General features: G+C 41.5%; 3 protein-coding genes and 1 non-coding gene across 4 annotated transcripts in view; all 4 read left to right on the top strand.

Moving 5' to 3' along the window:
* The first annotated feature begins 312 nt into the window (after positions 1-312).
* On the top strand, positions 313-7912 carry LOC146491151 (elongation factor 2b-like). The gene is made up of 13 exons (XM_085150050.1): positions 313-453; positions 1612-1826; positions 2038-2219; positions 2612-2823; positions 2921-3099; positions 3384-3489; positions 3758-4010; positions 4154-4349; positions 4442-4808; positions 4936-5289; positions 5397-5579; positions 6161-6293; positions 7540-7912. The coding sequence occupies exons 1-13, from the start codon at positions 451-453 to the stop codon at positions 7731-7733; spliced, it is 2577 nt and encodes an 858-aa protein (XP_085006176.1). The 5' UTR covers positions 313-450; the 3' UTR covers positions 7734-7912.
* On the top strand, positions 3613-3680 carry LOC146491152 (small nucleolar RNA SNORD37). Its single transcript, XR_014872643.1, has one exon. It is a non-coding gene; the product is annotated as a small nucleolar RNA SNORD37 (small nucleolar RNA).
* A 2613-nt stretch (positions 7913-10525) lies between the features above and the next one.
* On the top strand, positions 10526-13182 carry hmg20b (high mobility group 20B). The gene is given in 8 exon segments (XM_085150065.1): positions 10526-11010; positions 11748-11768; positions 11770-11949; positions 12080-12200; positions 12283-12335; positions 12422-12488; positions 12624-12839; positions 13046-13182. Coding segments are annotated over 8 exon segments (876 nt in total). The 5' UTR covers positions 10526-10929.
* Positions 13183-13184: 2 nt separating this feature from the next.
* The window catches only part of unc13a (unc-13 homolog A (C. elegans)), a 51762-nt gene continuing 45017 nt past the window's right edge, over positions 13185-19929 (top strand). The window contains exon 1 of the mRNA XM_085150068.1: positions 13185-18571. Within this exon, the coding sequence (XP_085006194.1) occupies positions 18550-18571 (22 nt within the window). The 5' untranslated portion in view covers positions 13185-18549. The remainder of the gene's footprint in view (positions 18572-19929) is intronic.

The raw sequence follows: 19929 nt of genomic DNA, 5'->3' as shown, positions 1-19929 counted from the left end.
TATCTAAATTTAGTATTTGTATGACTGGTACTCAGGTACTTATTTTCCTGCTGACCTTGTTAGTGAAACATGCAAATATTTTACCGTTATCGAGCTACACTACAAGACGAAATCTCTGGATGTGTTTTTGTTTGTGTTTAGAGTTTTTGTTTCCTTTGTCGCCAAGTGTAAACTATCGTGATAATATATAAATCGCATGAAAGCACCCGGAAGCAGCTGGAAATTAAGCCACGTTTTCCTTTATTTTGTGCATGGAACGAAAGTTCGAGTGCCCGATTTCAACTTATCGAATGCACCATTACGTGATGACGCATGTGGCTGACGCAAGCAGTATAAAGCGCTGTTTTCTGACGTCAGCGCCCTCTTCCCTGCCTATGCCCTCGTGAGGTGGGCAGCGTAAAATTCCTTGTCTCTTTTCTCCACCAAGAGAATCCAAAACCATCTGTCAAAATGGTGAGTTGTTGTTATTTTTTAAACTGAGTAATGAATTGTTGGGCACATAAGCTTTCCTCACTGTCAATATTAAGTTGAGTATGTGAATATTGTAAGGATGTATTGTTACTTGCATAATAGTGTGTGGTCTGTGCTCTGATCAAAATGGCAACCATTTTGTTATCTGCCGGTGGCCTGCAAGGCCCGCGAAGGCTGACTAAAGGCAGTTTGAAAATGTTGCTAAATCATAATCTTTTTGCCTACGTTAGTGCCTCCGTGGAAGGATTAACGTTTATCTCCCGACTCTTTTAAAGGTTAAAGTGATAAATTGTATACCGCTAATGTTAGCTAACTTTACAACGACTGCGTTTTGCGTTAGCCGTCGTTCCAGTAAATTGTCACTTATCGCCATACAAATGTCACAAAACCAAGATATGAGTAGGCCTTTGAAAATTGAAAACGTAATGGGTCAAGCCAAATGGTTAAAAAGTTAGCTTGACTACGTTCTGATCTGTAGGAATAATTTGCCGGTACGTCGGCGCTGTCAGTGTTAGCATTTAGCATGGATTCAAAGTCTGTACACGTGGCCTGCTCACGCCGACGTTATGCCGGGTGTTTGTGTTTTAACAGCCTTTTGCCAACGTGTTTTTAAGTAAGGTGATACTTTTTTAAAATTATGGTTTCAAATCGATATTGGGATAAAACCCGGGGCAGACGACTTGGATACTTTTTTAAGCTAAACGTAGACAACAGTAACGTCATCTTTGATGATGGCGGACACCCAACGCCCAGGGTGGAAGTGCAGCACAGCTGAGTTTACCTTATGTAAGCAACATTTTTTACATGGCTGAGGGCGCAGTTATTGTTAGATGTAGCAAATGAACGATCTGTGTATACTAAGCAGAATTAGACAAAGCATGAGCCACAGAGCCTGTTGTTTAGAATAACGGACATAAAGGGGGTGCGCTTTTACCGTTATCCCGTCTTCTTTAGTATCTTGTCCCACATTAGTTGGTGTCACAAATGATGCCTTTAACCTCATCTGCACTTAACAGGAGAATCAAAATAATCACAACATCGTATTTGAACTCACTTTCTTGAATTATTTTTATTTTAAAGCTTAGGGCCAAGAAAATCAGACATCTGTTGAATGGTCTAATCTTGACTCTGTCCCTTCAGGTGAACTTCACCGTAGACCAGATCCGTGCCATCATGGACAAGAAGGCCAACATCCGTAACATGTCCGTGATTGCGCACGTGGACCATGGAAAGTCAACTTTGACAGATTCCCTGGTGTCAAAGGCTGGCATCATTGCCTCAGCTCGTGCTGGAGAGACCCGTTTCACAGACACCCGCAAAGATGAGCAGGAGCGTTGCATTACCATCAAGTCAACGTAAGGATTTTTTTAAATTTGTATTTTAATTGATGTGAGAATTTTAAATTGAAGACAACAAATATGCTGGGATTAAAGAATCTCATATCAGTTTCATATAGAGATCAATTTTCTTAATACCTGTACAATGTATTTGGTCATTATGTGGTATGTTGGGCTATGTTGAGTACAGAATTTGGGGTAAAATTAAATGTTTTGTCTTAACTTGCAGAGCTATCTCCCTGTACTATGAGCTGAGTGAAAATGACACCGCCTTCATTAAGCAGTCCAAGGATGGCTCTGGTTTCTTGATCAACTTGATCGATTCCCCAGGGCACGTTGACTTCTCCTCTGAAGTGACTGCTGCTCTCCGTGTCACTGATGGAGCCCTGGTTGTGGTGGACTGCGTGTCTGGTAAGAGCCAAACCAAATATTTGTGGGCTTATAACATTTTCACCTGCCACAAAAAATAAGATACTAGGTGTAGTAGAACTGCATGTTAAGTATGAAGATTTTTTTTTTTTTAAGCTGTAGCCCAGCTATTTAATAGTGACCTGCTTTAGTGTTTGTGTTTAGATTGGTTAGGAGAGATGAGTATTGGCATTGGGTTTCAGGACAAGTTTACAGTCAACATGACTAAAGAACTGAGAGTAAATTGTTTCCATGCATTAAGAATATGCTCACACACCAAAGGAAGACTTGTGCCAGCACAGTCCTTGATACTTTTTTTTTTTTTGCTTATCTGAAATAAGATTTATAACTTAACATACTCTTCAATTAGTTGTCGTATTATGTGTCCCTACTAGGCGTCTGTGTGCAGACTGAGACTGTGCTCCGTCAGGCTATTGGCGAGCGTATTAAGCCAGTCCTGATGATGAACAAGATGGACCGTGCCTTGCTGGAGCTGCAGCTTGAACCCGAAGACCTTTACCAGACCTTCCAGCGTATTGTTGAGTCTGTCAACGTAATCATTTCCACCTATGGCGAGGATGAAAATGGACCTATGGGTAACATCATGGTGCGTAGCAGTCTGAACGTTTTAATTGGAACAAAGATTTGTCCGTTTGTCTGAGTACTCAGCACAGTTGCTGATATACTGTTGTCTCACTTTCAAGGTTGATCCAGTCCTCGGCACCGTTGGCTTTGGCTCCGGACTCCATGGCTGGGCTTTCACCCTCAAGCAGTTTGCTGAGATGTATGCCGCCAAGTTTGCTGCCAAGGGCAACGCCCAGATGACACCCGTTGAGCGCTGCAAGAAGGTGGAAGACATGATGAAGAAGCTGTGGGGTGATAGGTGCGTTTCTAATACATAGAACCTCAGCTGTAGTGTTGAGGGCTGTCCAGATGCCAGATTGAGTGGATGGGGGCTCTCTTAAAGAGACCATTTCAGAGCGAATTGTGCAGAGTTTAAAGTGTGATTCTGAGCATAAGGTTATGATGGGAAATTGCACAGGGTGGGGGATTTTTTTTTTTTGGCTTTTATACATTCTAATTTAATAAAGTAAATTGACAGTGGTTTCTGTTATATAAATGTTTTTAGTGTATCTGTAATGATTACTTACACTTTTTCTTTTCTAGGTACTATGACACAGCAAATGGAAAGTTCGTCAAGTCTGCAATTGGAGCCGATGGCAAAAAGTACCCCCGCACCTTCTGTGCTCTTGTTCTGGATCCCATCTTTAAGGTATGAAACCTTTGATAATGTTTAAGTATTTAAAAAGGGTTAACTGGAAGAAGAAATGGCAACATTGTACCTTATGTACTTGTTAGTCTGCCTTAGTCAGAATAAAAGTTGCCTTGTATGCCTGCATGTGATGACTCAAACATTCTTCACTTTGACCTGACTAATCAGTGATGACAACCTTAAGCCTGAGCAGGCGCAGATGCTTTATTAACGTCCTAGCATGTTCATAATAAATTGCACTGAACTAATCTAAATGGTTTCCCTCTAGGTGTTTGATGCCATCATGAACTTCAGAAAGGATGAAGCTGCCAAACTGATCCAGAAGATGGACATCAAATTGGATAATGAGGACAAGGATAAGGAGGGCAAGCCTCTCCTGAAGGCTGTCATGCGCCGCTGGCTGCCTGCTGGAGAAGCCCTTCTGCAAATGATCACCATTCACCTGCCTTCCCCTGTCACTGCCCAGAAGTACCGTTGTGAGCTCCTCTATGAAGGACCTGGAGATGATGAGGCTGCCATGGGTATGCAGCTGATGTATTTCAAATTTGCTCATGCACCAAGCAGTTGACATTATTTGAAACACCTGCTTAAAATAACCCAGAATTTTAGTCGTTGGATTATTATTTTTAAGCTTGACATTGCTTTGCGTGTTAATGGTCATTAGGTATCAAGAACTGCGACCCCAAGGCTCCCCTGATGATGTACATCTCAAAGATGGTCCCCACCAGTGACAAGGGTCGCTTCTATGCATTTGGTCGCGTGTTCTCTGGGTCTGTGTCCACTGGCCTGAAGGTACGCATCATGGGACCAAACTTCGTCCCTGGCAAGAAGGACGACCTCTACTTGAAGCCAATTCAGAGGTTGGTTTCGGCATCTTCTTAATTAATTATTGGCAATAAATTTGTGAGGTAGGTAGGCCAGAACTGATTTGTCCTGCTCTGATCTCTACCAGGACCATTCTGATGATGGGCCGTTATGTCGAGCCCATTGAAGATGTGCCTTGTGGTAACATCGTGGGTCTGGTTGGAGTGGACCAGTTCCTCGTCAAGACAGGCACCATCACCACCTACGACCAGGCACACAACATGAGAGTGATGAAGTTCAGCGTCAGCCCCGTTGTCAGAGTTGCTGTGGAGGCCAAAAATCCCGCTGACCTGCCTAAGCTGGTGGAGGGTTTGAAGCGTCTGTCCAAGTCTGATCCTATGGTGCAGTGCATCATTGAGGAGTCTGGAGAGCACATTGTTGCTGGAGCTGGAGAGCTGCACCTGGAGATTTGTCTGAAGGATCTGGAGGAGGATCATGCATGCATTCCAATCAAGGTAATATATTGAATTTAAGTAAAAGAGCAATGCACTTAATCTTAAGGTTTATACGACAGAGATGAGATATTTAGATGTTATTTTGATATGTCCCTCTAAACATTTGTGCATTAACACTTTTTTCCAGAAATCTGATCCTGTGGTGTCCTACAGAGAGACAGTCAGTGCAGAGTCAGATATCATGTGTCTGTCAAAGTCACCCAACAAGCACAACCGTCTGTTCATGAAAGCCCGTCCCTTCGAGGAAGGCCTGGCAGAAGACATTGAGAAGGGTGACGTTACCTCTCGTCAGGAGCTCAAGGGCCGTGCCCGTTACCTTGCTGACAAGTACGAATGGGACGTCGGCGAGGCCAGAAAAATCTGGTGCTTCGGTCCTGATGGAACTGGCCCCAATCTGCTGGTGGACGTTACCAAGGGAGTGCAGTACCTCAATGAGATCAAGGACAGTGTTGTCGCTGGTTTCCAGTGGGCCGCCAAGGAGGTAAGAGCATTGAGAGTATACTTGTGAGTGTAATATGAGCATTTTAAAAACGTTCTATCCAGTGATTCATGGATATTTGTTTAAAAGTGGTGTTTGAATGTTTTCAGGGTGTCCTCTGTGAAGAGAACATGCGTGCCATTCGCTTCGACATCCATGATGTGACCCTGCATACAGATGCTATTCACCGTGGTGGTGGCCAGATTATCCCCACAGCCCGCAGAGCTCTGTATGCTTGTGAGCTCACAGCTGAGCCCAGAATTATGGAGCCAGTCTACCTTGTCGAGATCCAGGTCAGTGTTTTCCCCTGTGATGTTTTAGTTTCCAATTTGTAGCTCGTGGAAAATGGCACAGGGAAAGTTATATCCAAAGCTTGTGTCAATAGGTGGATTGTACAGGACAGTAAAAAAAAAAAAAAAATACTAGTTATTAAAGTCATTAAAAGTGAACTACGGAATACTTGGATTTCAGTGTTGGTGCAGTTAACACTTTGATAGACTGCTATGTTTAAAAGGGAGCCAGAAGGTTTTTTTTTTTTTAAAAAGGTTCGGTATTCTGGTTCAGTGAATCAAATTAGCTGAGATGAAGTATTTCACTGCTTAATAAGTACCCAACTTTGACTAAAGCGCAGTCTCTAATAATACAGTTTAAATGGTTGAGTTGCAGGTCTGACGGTTGCTGCCAGCTAAACCTTGTAAATCTCTTTAATTCTAAATCTTGTTGAACGAGTTTACCACACCTTTTAATGCACTATGGAGTTTAGTAACACTGATTTTACTCTTATCAAGTATTTAGTAGAATTATTATCACAGCTCACTTTAATAGCATTAAACAAACTGAAGTCGGTACCATTCACCGTCTGTTTGCTCCACAGTGCCCTGAAGGTGCAATGGGTGGGATTTACGGTGTGCTGACCAGGAGGCGTGGTCACGTGTTCGAGGAGTCCAGGGTCATGGGAACACCTATGTATGTCATCAAGGCCTACCTGCCTGTCAACGAGTCATTTGGTAAGTCCTCTTTTGTTCTGAAGAGTCAAACGACATCATCATCATCTAAGCTTAATTTATGTTCAGGTTTCAATCCCAAGTTGAAAAATTACCAACAGGTGAAAGTTTGCTTGTTTTCTGTATTTTAAAATGAATATGAAGCTGTGTTATATTTAGTAGGGGTGCAACAATACTCGTATTGATATTGAACCGTTCGATACAGTAATTTCGGTTCGGTACGCATATGTATCGAACAACACAAAATTTTAAATTTATTTTATCAACTTTCCTTCTGTTGTCTGTGTTGAGCGCTCAGTGGATCTGCGCTCGACAGTGCAGCCTAGGCGGAGAAGTCGAACGCAGATTCACTGAGCGCAGGGCAAGCTAGCGAGACAGAAGTTAAGCTCTCCTTGCAACATGGCAAATTGAACCTCCCCCACCCTCATTCAGATCTGGCGTTTGGAACTATTTTGGTTTTCATGTGACGTATGACCCTGAAGGTAAGCGCGTCATGGACAAAAGTAAACAGTATGTCGGATGTGCCACGAAATGCTCAATTACATTGGTGGGAACTACTGTGTTAGCGCAGTTAGCTCGTTAACGTGTTGATGCCGTCCAGCCCCACACACAGGGCGATCCGCGGTAGCTCGTTAACGGAGTTTTGCTGTGTTGTGGCGTTAATGTCATTTTAACGAGATTAACGCTGACAGCACTAGTGGGAACACAATGAATATGACTGCACATTTACGCCAACATCATCCTAGTGCAAAGACAAGTGGAAGCAGACGAAAACAACAAGCACGCATGCTACAAACTTTATCCGAGTCATTTAGACAGCCGTTAGCACATGATTCTCCTTATGGGGACCTGATATGTTTAATATGCTGCTGAGAATATAGAACAGAAGAAGCATATAGTATAGCTTTTATTTTGGAAAGAGCCATTTCTCTGTAATAAACTCTTTTCCAAAGATGAGTGATTTCTCGATCAGATTTATTTTTTTTATTACTTTGTTTCAGCAACATTAAATTTAAAAACTTAAAATATATATTTATAATTTTAATAAATGACAAATTAAAAAAGCATGAACATTTTTTTTGTATCGAAAAAATATTGAACCGTGACATCAAAGTATCGAATCGAACCGTGAATTTTGTGTATCGTTGCACCCCTAATATTTAGATGTGACCAACAGGGGGGAAAATGTTTTTCAAGTCATGTGATACTCTGAGTATACGAGGTATTAAATAATACTTTCTGTCACCAGGTTTCACAGCTGACCTGCGTTCCAACACTGGTGGCCAGGCCTTCCCACAGTGCGTGTTCGACCATTGGCAGGTCCTCCCTGGAAACCCACTGGATGCCACATCCAAGCCTGGTGTAGTTGTCCTTGAGACACGTAAACGTAAAGGTCTCAAAGAAGGTGTCCCAGCCTTGGACAATTACCTGGACAAATTGTAAAAGCTTGGACACCCCTCTTGGCACTTGTCTCATTCCTCCATGCCCAACACATTTAAGTCTACGTTGTGGGACCGGACTGTACAGAACACAGTGAGCACTAATGTTTGCCAAAAGGATCAACAATAATTAAGAAATGACTACAAAAATTGTAAACGATAAATAAAAGAAAATAAAAACTTTTATGTATCAAGCTGCTTTCTTTATTGGGGATGATTGTATGGGTCGTTTTCTTTCTTTTTTTTCTTTTTTCTTTTTTTTTTGCCCACTCCTAAATCTGGTGAAAATGTTGAATTTGGAATGCTTATTCTTCATTGGCTTTTAGCCTGGCCTGTACTTCTTTCTTTTCTCTATACCCCTGCTGCCAGCAACACCTGTGGCTAAAGACACTGTGTTCTGGTTGTTGGTCCATCCCATTCCCATAAATGTGATTACACCAATTTCATTTGGCACAAATATTTACTTTTGACTACCATCTAAAAATCGAACTGGGGAGCTGAAACAAACTTATTGGCCAGAGCCAACATTAGTTAATGTGCAGCACTCCACATGTCTAATAGGATAAAGTGATGACAGTTTATACTCTGAAGATTGACTGGTGGGTGGGTGTGTACATCCATGAGCATTTTGTTAACTGTTTTATTTTATTGTACTGCAGTTTAGAACTTTGAAATCTAGTTAATGTCTCTTCAAGCCTATGGGGAAAATACACATATTTATTGGCATACAGTTTAATAGTATATAACCTATATAGTTTTGTACAGAGATTTGCCTGCTCTGGTTATTGTCTGGTGGACATGAGTTCTCCAACTCAGATGTCACATGGATGTAATCTGTTGCAGCATGAGCAAAGTGGCTTTCCTGCATTTCCAGCGCTGCATAACAGCCACACCCAGAGCGTTCAGTGGGGCGGGGCTTAGTTGTCACACAACGAAAACTTGTCGTTTGTAAGACTTCCTGCCTTAAACTACTCTGTGAGGCTTGATGCAACACTGGACATTATCTGTTTTCTAAGTCCTGTGACTTGTGTTTTTAAAGGAGTATTAGAAAAGTATGAATGGGTCTAAGTCATTCAAATACTGCAGGCTGACTGACCTAAAGCCTTATTTGGCTGCAAATTGCCTGGTTAAGACTTTAGAAATGAAAAAAAAAAAAATCTAATATGGATGCACAAGAAGGAGCTTTGCCAGTTAAGTCTCAGGATGTTTGATATTTAAAGAGCACAAGTGTAAAAAAACAAACAATTGCACCATTTTGGTGAATTTAATGGTACACAGTTTTAGTAATCTTCCATTGAATCTCTGTTCAGTCAGTGAGTAAAAAAGAGAGAACTTAAATGCTTAAAGTAAAAACAATGTTAAAAATCTGTTATGTTTTTTATAAACTGTCAAAAAAGTTGTTGGATGTGTTTTGAACCGAAGTAAGGAATATCTGACGTAAGCACTCCTCTAATGCCAGCTGGTGACCGTTTACGAATAAATTTGTGTCCCACATCATCTTTGAATTAGTGATGAAGAACTTTAACAAAGATAAATCACGAATGACTGAAGAGGGCGCTGCAATTCACATGCACGGCTTCATGGCATTTTAATTAAATATAAAATATGACCTATTTCCTTGACCAACACCACAAAAAGTAGAGAGTGCTTTTCACATTGATTAATTCAATTCAAGTACATTTCCCTGCTTTTTCTTAAGGGATATGGGGCAGGTTGTTATGATTATATGCCAAAGTATTAATTTATTTCTATTAAGAAGTAAACTTAATATTTCAACAAGCGAGAGAGAGAACGTTTTTAGAAAACAGATTTAGGAGAGAGTTGCACAACAGCAAAGATGCCAAGCAAAAAAAAAAAAATCTTTAAAGCATCAAAGTTCGAGTTAGGTTTTCTTCATCAGATCCGAAGAAAACCTAACTCAGATCCGCTGCAGCGGATTTTCTGTAGGTAGTTTTCATGCAGTGGTATCCACGAGAATGCTTAGAAAACTTAAAACTTTAAAATAACTGCCTAAACAGGTCCCCGGGGGTTTTTCAAGATGGCTGTCGAGTTGCCAGACTTGCTTCAAGCAGGATTTTGTAACAGAGGTTGAAAACCACCTTTCCTGTATGTGCACACACCAGTAGTTACATACTATGACCACCAGAGGACGCCAAAGCACGTGATGGAGTCTACAACAGACGTGGAAAGCACAACCAGCAGCTGACAAGAAGCCCAAATAGCGAATAGCAAACGAACTTTCGGTGAAGACTTGAAATAAAAAAGTCCGAAAAAAATCCTGTGGCCACGTTGTGCGCATGTCTCACTGATGTGCGTCACATAGTGGTGAGTGCTTCGGTTTAGGCGACCCTGAACTAAGAGCCACGGTGGAAAACATTTTTACTGTCAGCCTTACAGCAATAGAGAGGTAATCATGTAGGAAATCTGTAGAGTAGAAAATAAAGATAAACACTGCTTGTGTTAAGCTGTTTTGTAAAAAAGTAAGTAACTTACGCAACTCCAACCATATCTACACGACTACAGAGCGTCTTACGTCACCACTTCTATTTTCCACCATGACGTCCTGCCCTTACAGCTTTTTAAAAATTCATAACATGTTTAAAACCCTGCCTTTGTATTTATTCTACCTGATCTGATTGCAAGGGGAGAGTGCGGTGCATACTGGTTCTGGGTGGAAACGGGGGGGTGAGAGGGGGTCTTCGACCAGCCAACCAATCACGAGCCTCCCTATCGACCAATCAGGAGACAGGCAGGCTGTTCTTCCTGTTTGGTTGAGGGATTCATTATCGGGTGAGTAATAAAATCCAAAAAGTAGAAATATATTTGTAAAAATCTATAATTTTCCGTGGTGAAGAAACACTTCTACTTTTAGGAGTGCCTGATTTTCATTTTTTCCACCGGAAGGATGGGCGGTGTGGATTATCTTTTATTGTGTAGATTTCTACCCGTTGTCTGTGTATGTGTATGTGCGTGTGTGAGAGCTGCGACCAGTTAACGTTAGCCACACTGAACTGCTAGCAGTCAGGTTAGCTTGAAAATCGGCGTTATTGTGGGGAAATAGTTAATTATAATCGATGGTAGTAAATATATTTTGTACACTACTTAAACCTTCTAATTCTGCACAGATTTCCCCCCACGGAATTACTCTCTAACGGATAAACACATTTTTATTCTGAGAGTCAGCTGCACGGACACAGATCATGGGAGGGATCAAACAAGAGCAGAGTGATGCATCACAGCAGCCCAAAGCTTCACAGACAGCGGATCAGCCCCCAGAAGAGGTGAGCACCGCTGCAGCTAACTAACTGGATTTGATGCAGTCAATTTCATTTAAATCTTTTAATTGGGATAATAAGGGTGTTCAGCAGGTACACTCAGGTTTTAAAAAAAACTTTTTGGACTCCATGGAGGGTCCTGAAACTAAGGACACACTGTGACTCATTAGTCTGCCAGCAGGGTCTTGATGGAGTGCTTTTCTGTGTCTCTTCCATCACTTGTTTTTGCATGCTCTTTAGATGGGGGCTTTGACTGGGCCATTGCAGCACCATGCTTTTTTTTTCAGCTGCTGTGCTTGGGATCATTGACCTTTTGCATGGCCCAGTTTAATATACAGAGGAGTCGATGGTTGACTCATTGACTGCAAAACAAACCCAACTCATTACCCTTCTTCTGCCATGCTTTACAGATGTTTTCAGGTGTTTGTGCTGACATGCACCAAATGTGTTGTTGTGTTTTATGGACAAACATTTCTGCCTGGGTCTCATCGGTCCAAATGGCATAGTTCCAGAAGCCTTGTGGTTTGTTCAGATCAGATATCTGCAATTCTGAGCCCTGCTGCCATGTTCTTTTTTTTAGAGCCAGTGGATCTTAGCTGATTATTAAGGCAGTCACTAACTCCATCAGGGTTTGTCTCCTGATTGAGGAGGAGGCTGGAGTCTCAGAAAGTCTCAGAAAGGCAGGGACAGTCTAATCTAGACTGTCCCTGCCTTTCTGAGACTGTTGTTTCATCCATCTCCAGCCCAAGAAAAGAGGCTGGCCGAAAGGGAAAGAAAAGGAAGAAGGTGCTGCCAAATGGTCCCAAGGCACCTGTTACAGGATATGTGCGCTTTCTGAATGAGCGGCGAGAACATATGCGGGCCAGATACCCTGATTTACCTTTCCCAGAAATCACCAAGAGACTCGGAGCAGAGTGGACACGATTAGCTCCGATGGACAAACAGGTAGCTTTTAAAAGTGTCCCATGCACATGCAGATTGTTCAATATAACACAAAATAACTTCATCAGCTGGATATTTAGTGATGTTTTGCAGAGGGTGTTGTTGTATTTGAACATATTTCGTATACCAATAGCGTTATCTGGATGAAGCGGAACGAGAGAAGATGCAGTATGCCCAGGAACTGAAGGAATATCAGCAGACTGAGGCCTATCAGATCACCAGTGCTAAAATACAAGACAAGAGGATCAAAAAAGGTAACAACTACCCTCTGCTTACTGCTTTAGAGTTGCTCTGTCTTATGTGAGCTGTATGTAATGCACATACACTTTTTTTCAGAGGACACACCATCTGCAGTTATCGGCACTAGTTCAGGATCCTCCCTAACAAAGGTAGGTGACGCTCTAATCAGTTATTACTGTTTTCTTCAGTGTCACTTTCCTGTCAGTTGTCCATTTGCTGACTCTTTCTGTTTTAGGCTTCTGACCTCTCAAATAGATTTGACATTCCTATTTTCACCGAAGAGTTCCTCGATCAGAACAAAGGTAACAGAGGAACTGACAGCGCCTGACTAGTAGTGTTAAGACAGAACTGTGCCGTTGCTCTGTTAGGTAATCGGACATTCTCGATTAAACTTCCAACCCCGTCAAACTCGTTTTATTTTTATTCCCTGCGTTCAGCTCGAGAGGCAGAGTTGCGACGCCTCCGTAAGGCCAACATCGAGTTTGAGGAGCAGAATGCAGTGCTGCAGCGGCACATTAAGGACATGTACAATGCTAAAGAGCGCCTGGAGGCTGAATTGGGGCAAGATGAGAAACGTACCCAGGCTCTCCAGCAACACTTGATGGCCATTAAGCACACACTGGTCAACAGTCTCTCATCGGTGCCCTTGCCAGGTCAGCATTGTTTGGGTCAGACTCATGAAGGGAAATGCAGTAGGAGGGCAAAATATTAGATAATGCTGCTGTTATTGAATCTCTCTTTTTTTCCTGACTTTTAAACATGTGGCTATAGCAACAGCAAGGTTTAGTTTATAAATATTAGAGTCTCGTCTGAAATGATCAAAATTAAACATTTGCAGTTCTGTATTTATCCTGAACAGGTACTGGGGAGACAGCATCTCTTGGAAATCTGGATTCATACCTGAGTCGTCTCAGCGGAGTACTCGAGGGCAACCCTCATAAACACCGTGCCCTGCTTACCCAGCTTTGTGAGGTCCTATCTCACCTGGACAGGTAATCTAATTATTATATCCAGTACTCAGACTGATAGGGTGGAAAATTTAAAATAGAACACTGGGAGCTGTAATGGAGCGAGCGGATACTCGGTGTCGTCTTCCAAGAGATATATCAATTTGCTTGCCAAACACTGGCTCTCTGCAAAAGCAAAAGGTTACACCTGAGTTTGAATAAGTCTTTACACTTGAAATTCAATGTGATGGACTCAGACTGGGTGTAACACCATCAGTTTTTTTTTTTCCCCAGTTAGTGGTCTGGTCTTTGTTAATGCCAGCTCAGGTGCAGCGTTTAGTGTTTAATGCTGCCAAACACATTTGACAACAGCTCAACACTTTGGCTTATCACATCCTGTTTTTGTCACAGATGTCACACCAGAACTTTTTCTCACACTCCCTCCTGTGGCGACACAGGTGTTCGTGTCAAAAATATGAAGCTACGTCCAAAAGCTGGTTTGCTGCTTTGGGTTTTATACATATAAACAAAGATGTGTTATTTGTTACTTGGTCAGGTTATACAAGAGCAAACATAAGACAACCTCCTTTGCAACTAGGAAAAGCTGGTGGTTGCCTGGTGATTGCATTGAACTTTTTCACATTTGACTAACTGTTGACCCAGATGTTGAGCATTCCCCACCATAAAACATCTGGGCGGCCACTTTCGATCTCGAGGTGACAGACCAGGTCACCTGGTGGGAGGCAACCTGTCTCCAAACCATGTGCTACTCAGTCAGTCTGCAACAGCAACAGATTCGCGACTTTTGCCGATTTAGTAGTGTATTATCACAGATCGGATCGAATTGCTAACCCGATCTCAAAAGTTTTATCCCTGACCGTGTCTGCAAACGTTTGCAGTCTGTTGCCATCTTCAAAGCAACTTTTCTAGGTGCTCCAAAGTTGCTTTGAAGGGAAAAACTGATTGCAAGTGATGCAGACCTGATCCCTGACTTTGAACCAACAAGATTACAAGTTCATTGGACACGGTTGCACTAATTGTAGTCATTCTGCTGTCTCCAACCACTGTTTTCCTGGTGTAACCGTAGCATTAAAGGACGCCTGCACAGGTAGCAATTTGCTTTTACACCTCGTTAGTTGTTAGGAAACATTTTAGGCTCTGGTTGCCTGTCGTATGTTTACCTTTAGTTTATTAATTTCGGTTCACACCCTTTATCTCTTGAAGTGAAGTTGACTTTCCCTGCTTCACTAAATTGCCGCTAGTTGCTTCTTGCACGGATGCTTCTTTAAAGGCTGCATTTACTGCACAGGCATGAATGGTGTCAGTTTTGTCATCAAGAAAGTGAACAAACCAGTTTTTAAAATTTCAAACCATTACTTAGACACACGTGCGCTGTTATTAAACATATTTGTCTACATTATAAATATAACTAATTACTTTTAACTTCAGAGGTGGTTGTGTTTGAAATGCCTCCAGAACTACTGTGTAGGGCTCCACATTTACTGATTACTATATTATTTTCCTTCAAAAAATGAAGCACGCTTTATGATATGTGCATTACTATTTGTTAACAAATGCAACACACTGTAGTGTTCGGTGTTATATTGGTGCAAAAATTGCACGTGTCCAGGGTCTCCATTTTATCGTTTTGCTTTATATCTTGTCTCTAACGACATGTTTTCATTCCTTGCCAGTGAGAAGTTATGAGGAGGCTGCAGACAGAGACACACCCAGTCTTGGATCACGGACACGCGAGAGGCTTGGTGCTTTTAGGTCAAATCATTGCCAATCAGCAGAGCATGTAGATAGGAACAGGTACTTCAGAACAACACACATAATCCATGTCTGCATGCCTATAGTTTATGAATATGTGTGGACGTGTGTATTCCCACACATACATTTTGTGAATGTAAGTCTGTGCAGCAGGGTTGAGAGGGCTTTACAATTCATAAATGTCATCAAATAAAATGTCATTTTACTTTCTGAGCTGCCTTAATTAAGTCTTTTGGGAGTCACCTTCCCCTTATTGTGTAGTCATCTACAGGTACATGGCGTGTACAGCAAGCCGAATTATCAGTTTACTGTAAATGATTTGTGGCGTGTGTTTGGCGTAGGGATGCATAAGTAGTTATTTTTAAAAACTGGAAAGGGGTGAGTATGCATGGTGGAATTTCTATTGATAATGTCAGGTTCTGAAATGGACAGCTTGTTTGCCATGTTGTCAGAAAACTGAATATTTGTATTTTTCCAGATGTTCATTAAACCATTCTGAAAATGGAGAATTTGTGCACATTTATTGTTGACATAATTGTTTAAAGTGCACAGCCTCATATTTAAAACGAATAACAAAACAGCACGTCACACCTGCAGAGGTAGACCCCACAGCAGGTAACTAATTAGACATGGTTTTGTTAAATTCAGTGACTGTGAAACGAGGAACTGTAATGATGCAGGGGAAGCTCCGTCCCAGCAGAGGGAGATGTGGGCCCACACACGGTTACAGCAACAGCAGCTGAATCCTGGACTAGCTTCACTGAGGCGTGCTTCATATTTTGCGAGTGTCATGCCAAGGTTTAAAAACATCACCATTTCTGGTATTTAGATTTTTCTGCATGCTGCAAAGTTGGACACAAACAGCTGATGTGCTTCCAGTCGGGCACACTAAATCAACTTACCTAATTAATACCTTCTTAAAGTGGATGGTTTTTTTGCACCTCTGAAATTTTTAAATCTCAAACTATTAATGGCAGAGGAAAGGGGAAAATCAAGCACCGTCAAAACCATCTCCCAGCCCATCTTGAAGTATTTGATGAATTTTCTTTACTGTTCCCATCTTACTGATAAAGAGCCCCTTGTTAAGCCACCTGCTGAAACACGGAGGCACTGGAGACAGTTTTGATGGACAGGAGAGACACCTGTGCTGTCGTCGCCACTACACTTTGGCTGAATGCTAAATTTGTGATGTTAAGAAGATCAGGCCTTCCTCCCACAGTGCATCTGACACTGAAATGCCCAGTTCTTCCTGAAACGATCAATATTTACTAACGTCATAGATGTCATGACAAAGGGGTGAGTGTGTGTGTCACATATCTGTCAATTTTTCAGATGAGTAATTCATAAAAACGCTGCTTCGATTGTGAACTCTTAGATACAATCATCTATACAAATCACAAAATTGAACGTGGATTTAAAAATGATGAGGATGGGTATATTTACTGTGGAGCTGGAAGTATAAAGCATATTTATCTTTTCTATGTTAAGCTCACCAGCACAACAAAGTCTCTTCTACTTCCAGTCCAGAAATACACAATCCATCTGTGCTGGTTTGAACAAGTGATTGTATGCTCTCGGGCTGTGTAGCAAGACATTTGGCAGTCCATAAAAGTTTTATTTGATTTGAAATCTGCGGGGAGTTTCTGAGAATGGAGTTATAACCACGTAATTTGTAGGAAGGCTGTACTCTGGAAAAGAACAGCACTCAGAGAGGTCTTTGAAAGTGACGTGGATTTGATTTTTAACCAGAGTGCAGAGACAGCAGACCGGTCGGCAGCAGGGGAGTCCCATTACCAGAAAGGGAGAGCACAGTAATGATACCTAAATACAGGAAGGCCAAAGCCAACCTATGTTTACATTCTTCTACAAGCCGACTTTAACAATGCAAGGCTTTTCATGTGCCCAGACAAATCAAAAGATTACTGAATCCATTTGTCTGCACACAAAGGGGAAGGTTTTAGAAAACCTATAAGCATCTGCAGCTGATTGTATAATGTAGGCGATTGTGGAAAGGGCACCGATTTCCATTTTCTGCTGTGAGCCTCGACTTTGTCAAAGAAATTCAACTTTATGAAAAATCTGGTCAGATGAATGTGTTACTGTTTACACTTTTTCTTCACTATTTGCCATTAGTAATAGTATAGGTGATGCTAATTAATATAAACAAATATATTTGGAAATGTTTTGAGTCACCCTTCATTTCTTTAAGTTTTGCTTCTTAGGCAACAGATGTTTTTGACATTTTTAAAAGTGCTTTGAGCAATGCAACTCCAGCCTTTCTGGAGGAAAAGGTTTTTTTTTAAGTTTTGGGGCATTGGCTGTTTTTTCACTCACTCTCAGTCCAGTCGTTGTCTTTCTTAGTCCGTCTGCCTGCTGCAAAAGCAACAGGTCTTCATTTCTTCAGCTGAATCTATGAAAAATATTTTTAAAAGTGTTTTTTCATCAACTAGGTGATTCACAAGCTCCTATTAGCCAAAAACTTGGCTAATAGGAGCTTGTGTCTCCTTAAAAATCGTTGTAGTATATACATGGAAAAGTCAATGCCAGGTTTAAATCTATATCGGATGAACAGAATCTAAAAGTCCTTAAGAAAACTTCCAGCAAAAACCTGACACAAGATCTGAGATGTGCATCTGGACCTTCAGCCGATCTATCTACTGTTCATTGAAGCCTCATCTGAAACGGTCTCAGTGGAAGGAAGAAGTCATTCTTAAGGAAAGGAAACGGGGAGGGAAGGCTGAGGTGTGCCAAAATATACAAGAACTGGACTGAAAATAAATTTGTGCCAACGGGTCTGATGGAGTGATGAATCCAAATTGTCATAGTTTGATTCACCATGCAATACCATCTGGAAAACATGTGATTGGCTTCATTTTTCAGCATGACAGGGATCCCAAACACACTCCCAGTGCAATTTTAATCCACGCCTAGATTAAAACCCACAGTGGAACACTATCAGTCATGGGTTCCCCCCCCCCCCCAGAGCCTCAGCATTATTGAAGTGTGGGAACCAAAAGCAACCAACATCCAAATATTGACTTTCAATCTCATTAGAAGTGGTCAAACTCTGTCTTACATACCGAATTTCCATATTAGGATATTTAAATAAATTGCTGCACATATTTCTTTTTTTTCCCCCCAAGCCCAATATAAAGAAATGAAGGGAGACTCGAGTGGTCTGCACATTACTGTATTTTTCCAAAAATGTCCAAAGTGTAAAGTTAGAAGTTAATAATCGGGGATTTCACTCCCCCCTCCCCCTCCCCCATCTTTACACACCACCACCACGCGCTCTTACGTCACTGCCAGGAGCTGTCCACGCAGCGGTGGTGCTGAAGCTGAACAAGATGGCTGTGTGTTGGGGACCGGAGAGCTGAGAGCGAAGCGGTGAAAGAGTCTCAGATATAAGCAGTCAGCTCATTCAAACCAGAGCGACAGGACGGCGGAGCTGGCGTTCACCCCACAACTGTGAAAACTTTCATTTTGATCAGCTGTAGCGAATCCTGTCGGGCTCTGGTCCTGCTCGCTGGCGACGGCAGGCTTCTCCATCTCCCGCCCAGCCATTCATCCCCGGACTGTATACTGCACAGATTAGCTCTGCCAGTTAGGAAGCTGGATCCTGTACTAAAGGCGCAAATAAGAGATGTCATTGCTGTGTGTTGGAGGTAAGAGAAAAACTAACAGTCCGTGCGCTGGCTTGACTTGCTGTCCGTTTCCTTGACCTGCTGATGTGAGCAGTTTCCGTAGCTCCAGTAGTATCTTTACAGCTTTTGGAGGGTTGCTGGTGATACTTTTACAATAGCCACCTCCTGCAGATAACATTATGGAAAAAAATGTGGGCTGTTAAATGATCATTCGATGCAAATAGCAATTTATGAGGCAATATTCCCCACCACCTGCATATTAGTTTGAATTTTTTCGCTAAAATATATACAGAAATCTTGCACTCCTCTTGCTGTCCATGCTAACGGTCCAGCCTATTTTTTTCCTTTGATTTTCTTTTTCTTTTTCTTTTTTTCTTTTTCTTTTTTTTTTTTTTTTTTTTTTACAAAAGCTGGCATTGCTACAACCGGATCGATTTATGTAGTAGGCGTATGCTTCTGGCAGCTACTGTCAGACATAGTAAAGCAAGATGATATCCACTCTGCTCGTCCCTGTGAGGAGTGTTTTTTTCTTTATTTTATAAAAGGTGATAGCATTTTTATTAAATATGTCGAATGGATCCCTCTCTCAGTTTCCACACATAAATACGCTCTGCAAAAAGGCGTGTTCCACTAGGCTGCTGGGTTTCTTTACATTACGATTTCCCCTAACCACGTGACTCATTGCAATGCTATAAAATTTCCATTTCTCCCAATCCGTCCTTAAACATTGCGAGATTTTCCAATTGTTTCCTGTTATTTAAAGACCCAAAGGGTCATTAAATGCACTTATTCAGTAGAGTCTTTAATGTTGTCTATGATGTTTGTAAAAATAGAAATCTGGTGTCTAGATGTAAAGGCTGTCAGTGAGGTGTCGATAAAACCTCAGCTGTCACTCTGTTGCTGTAAAACCTTTGTAGCATTTACAGGAAGTCACATGTGTAAAGTAATGTTGCTTTGGCTGGTTTGGGGCTTCATTTCAGGCATTTTGTATGAGGAAAGGACTTCAGATCTTCATTTATTAATACATTATTTCTTTTTTTTAACTGTAAAAATGTAAATCCCTTGTTCGTAAATACAAATTTACCCATGTAGTAGTGAATTTGGGGGTGAGCACTTCCTTTTCCCCCTACATAAGGAACTCAAAGTTTATGTGTTGTGTGAGGAGATTTGTGCTTAAAATGACATTTTCCTAAGAGTTTTTAAAAGTTTTTCTGCTTTCCCTCCCAACAACAAAAACTTTCTCATGTTTTTTACAACAATGTCTTTATAACATATCCAAAGAACTGGCTTCTTTAGAGATGGCATTATAATTGCAGCTACAGCTGTGGGAGAACCACAAGTTTATGTAATCTAATATCTATCTATTTGAATGCATGCTG

Source organism: Neolamprologus multifasciatus, chromosome 23 (assembly GCF_963576455.1).
Source record: "Neolamprologus multifasciatus chromosome 23, fNeoMul1.2, whole genome shotgun sequence".
NCBI lineage: Eukaryota > Metazoa > Chordata > Actinopteri > Cichliformes > Cichlidae > Neolamprologus > Neolamprologus multifasciatus.
The sequence above is the reverse complement of the archived record's forward strand: the minus strand, read 5'-3'. Positions and strand labels throughout refer to the sequence as shown.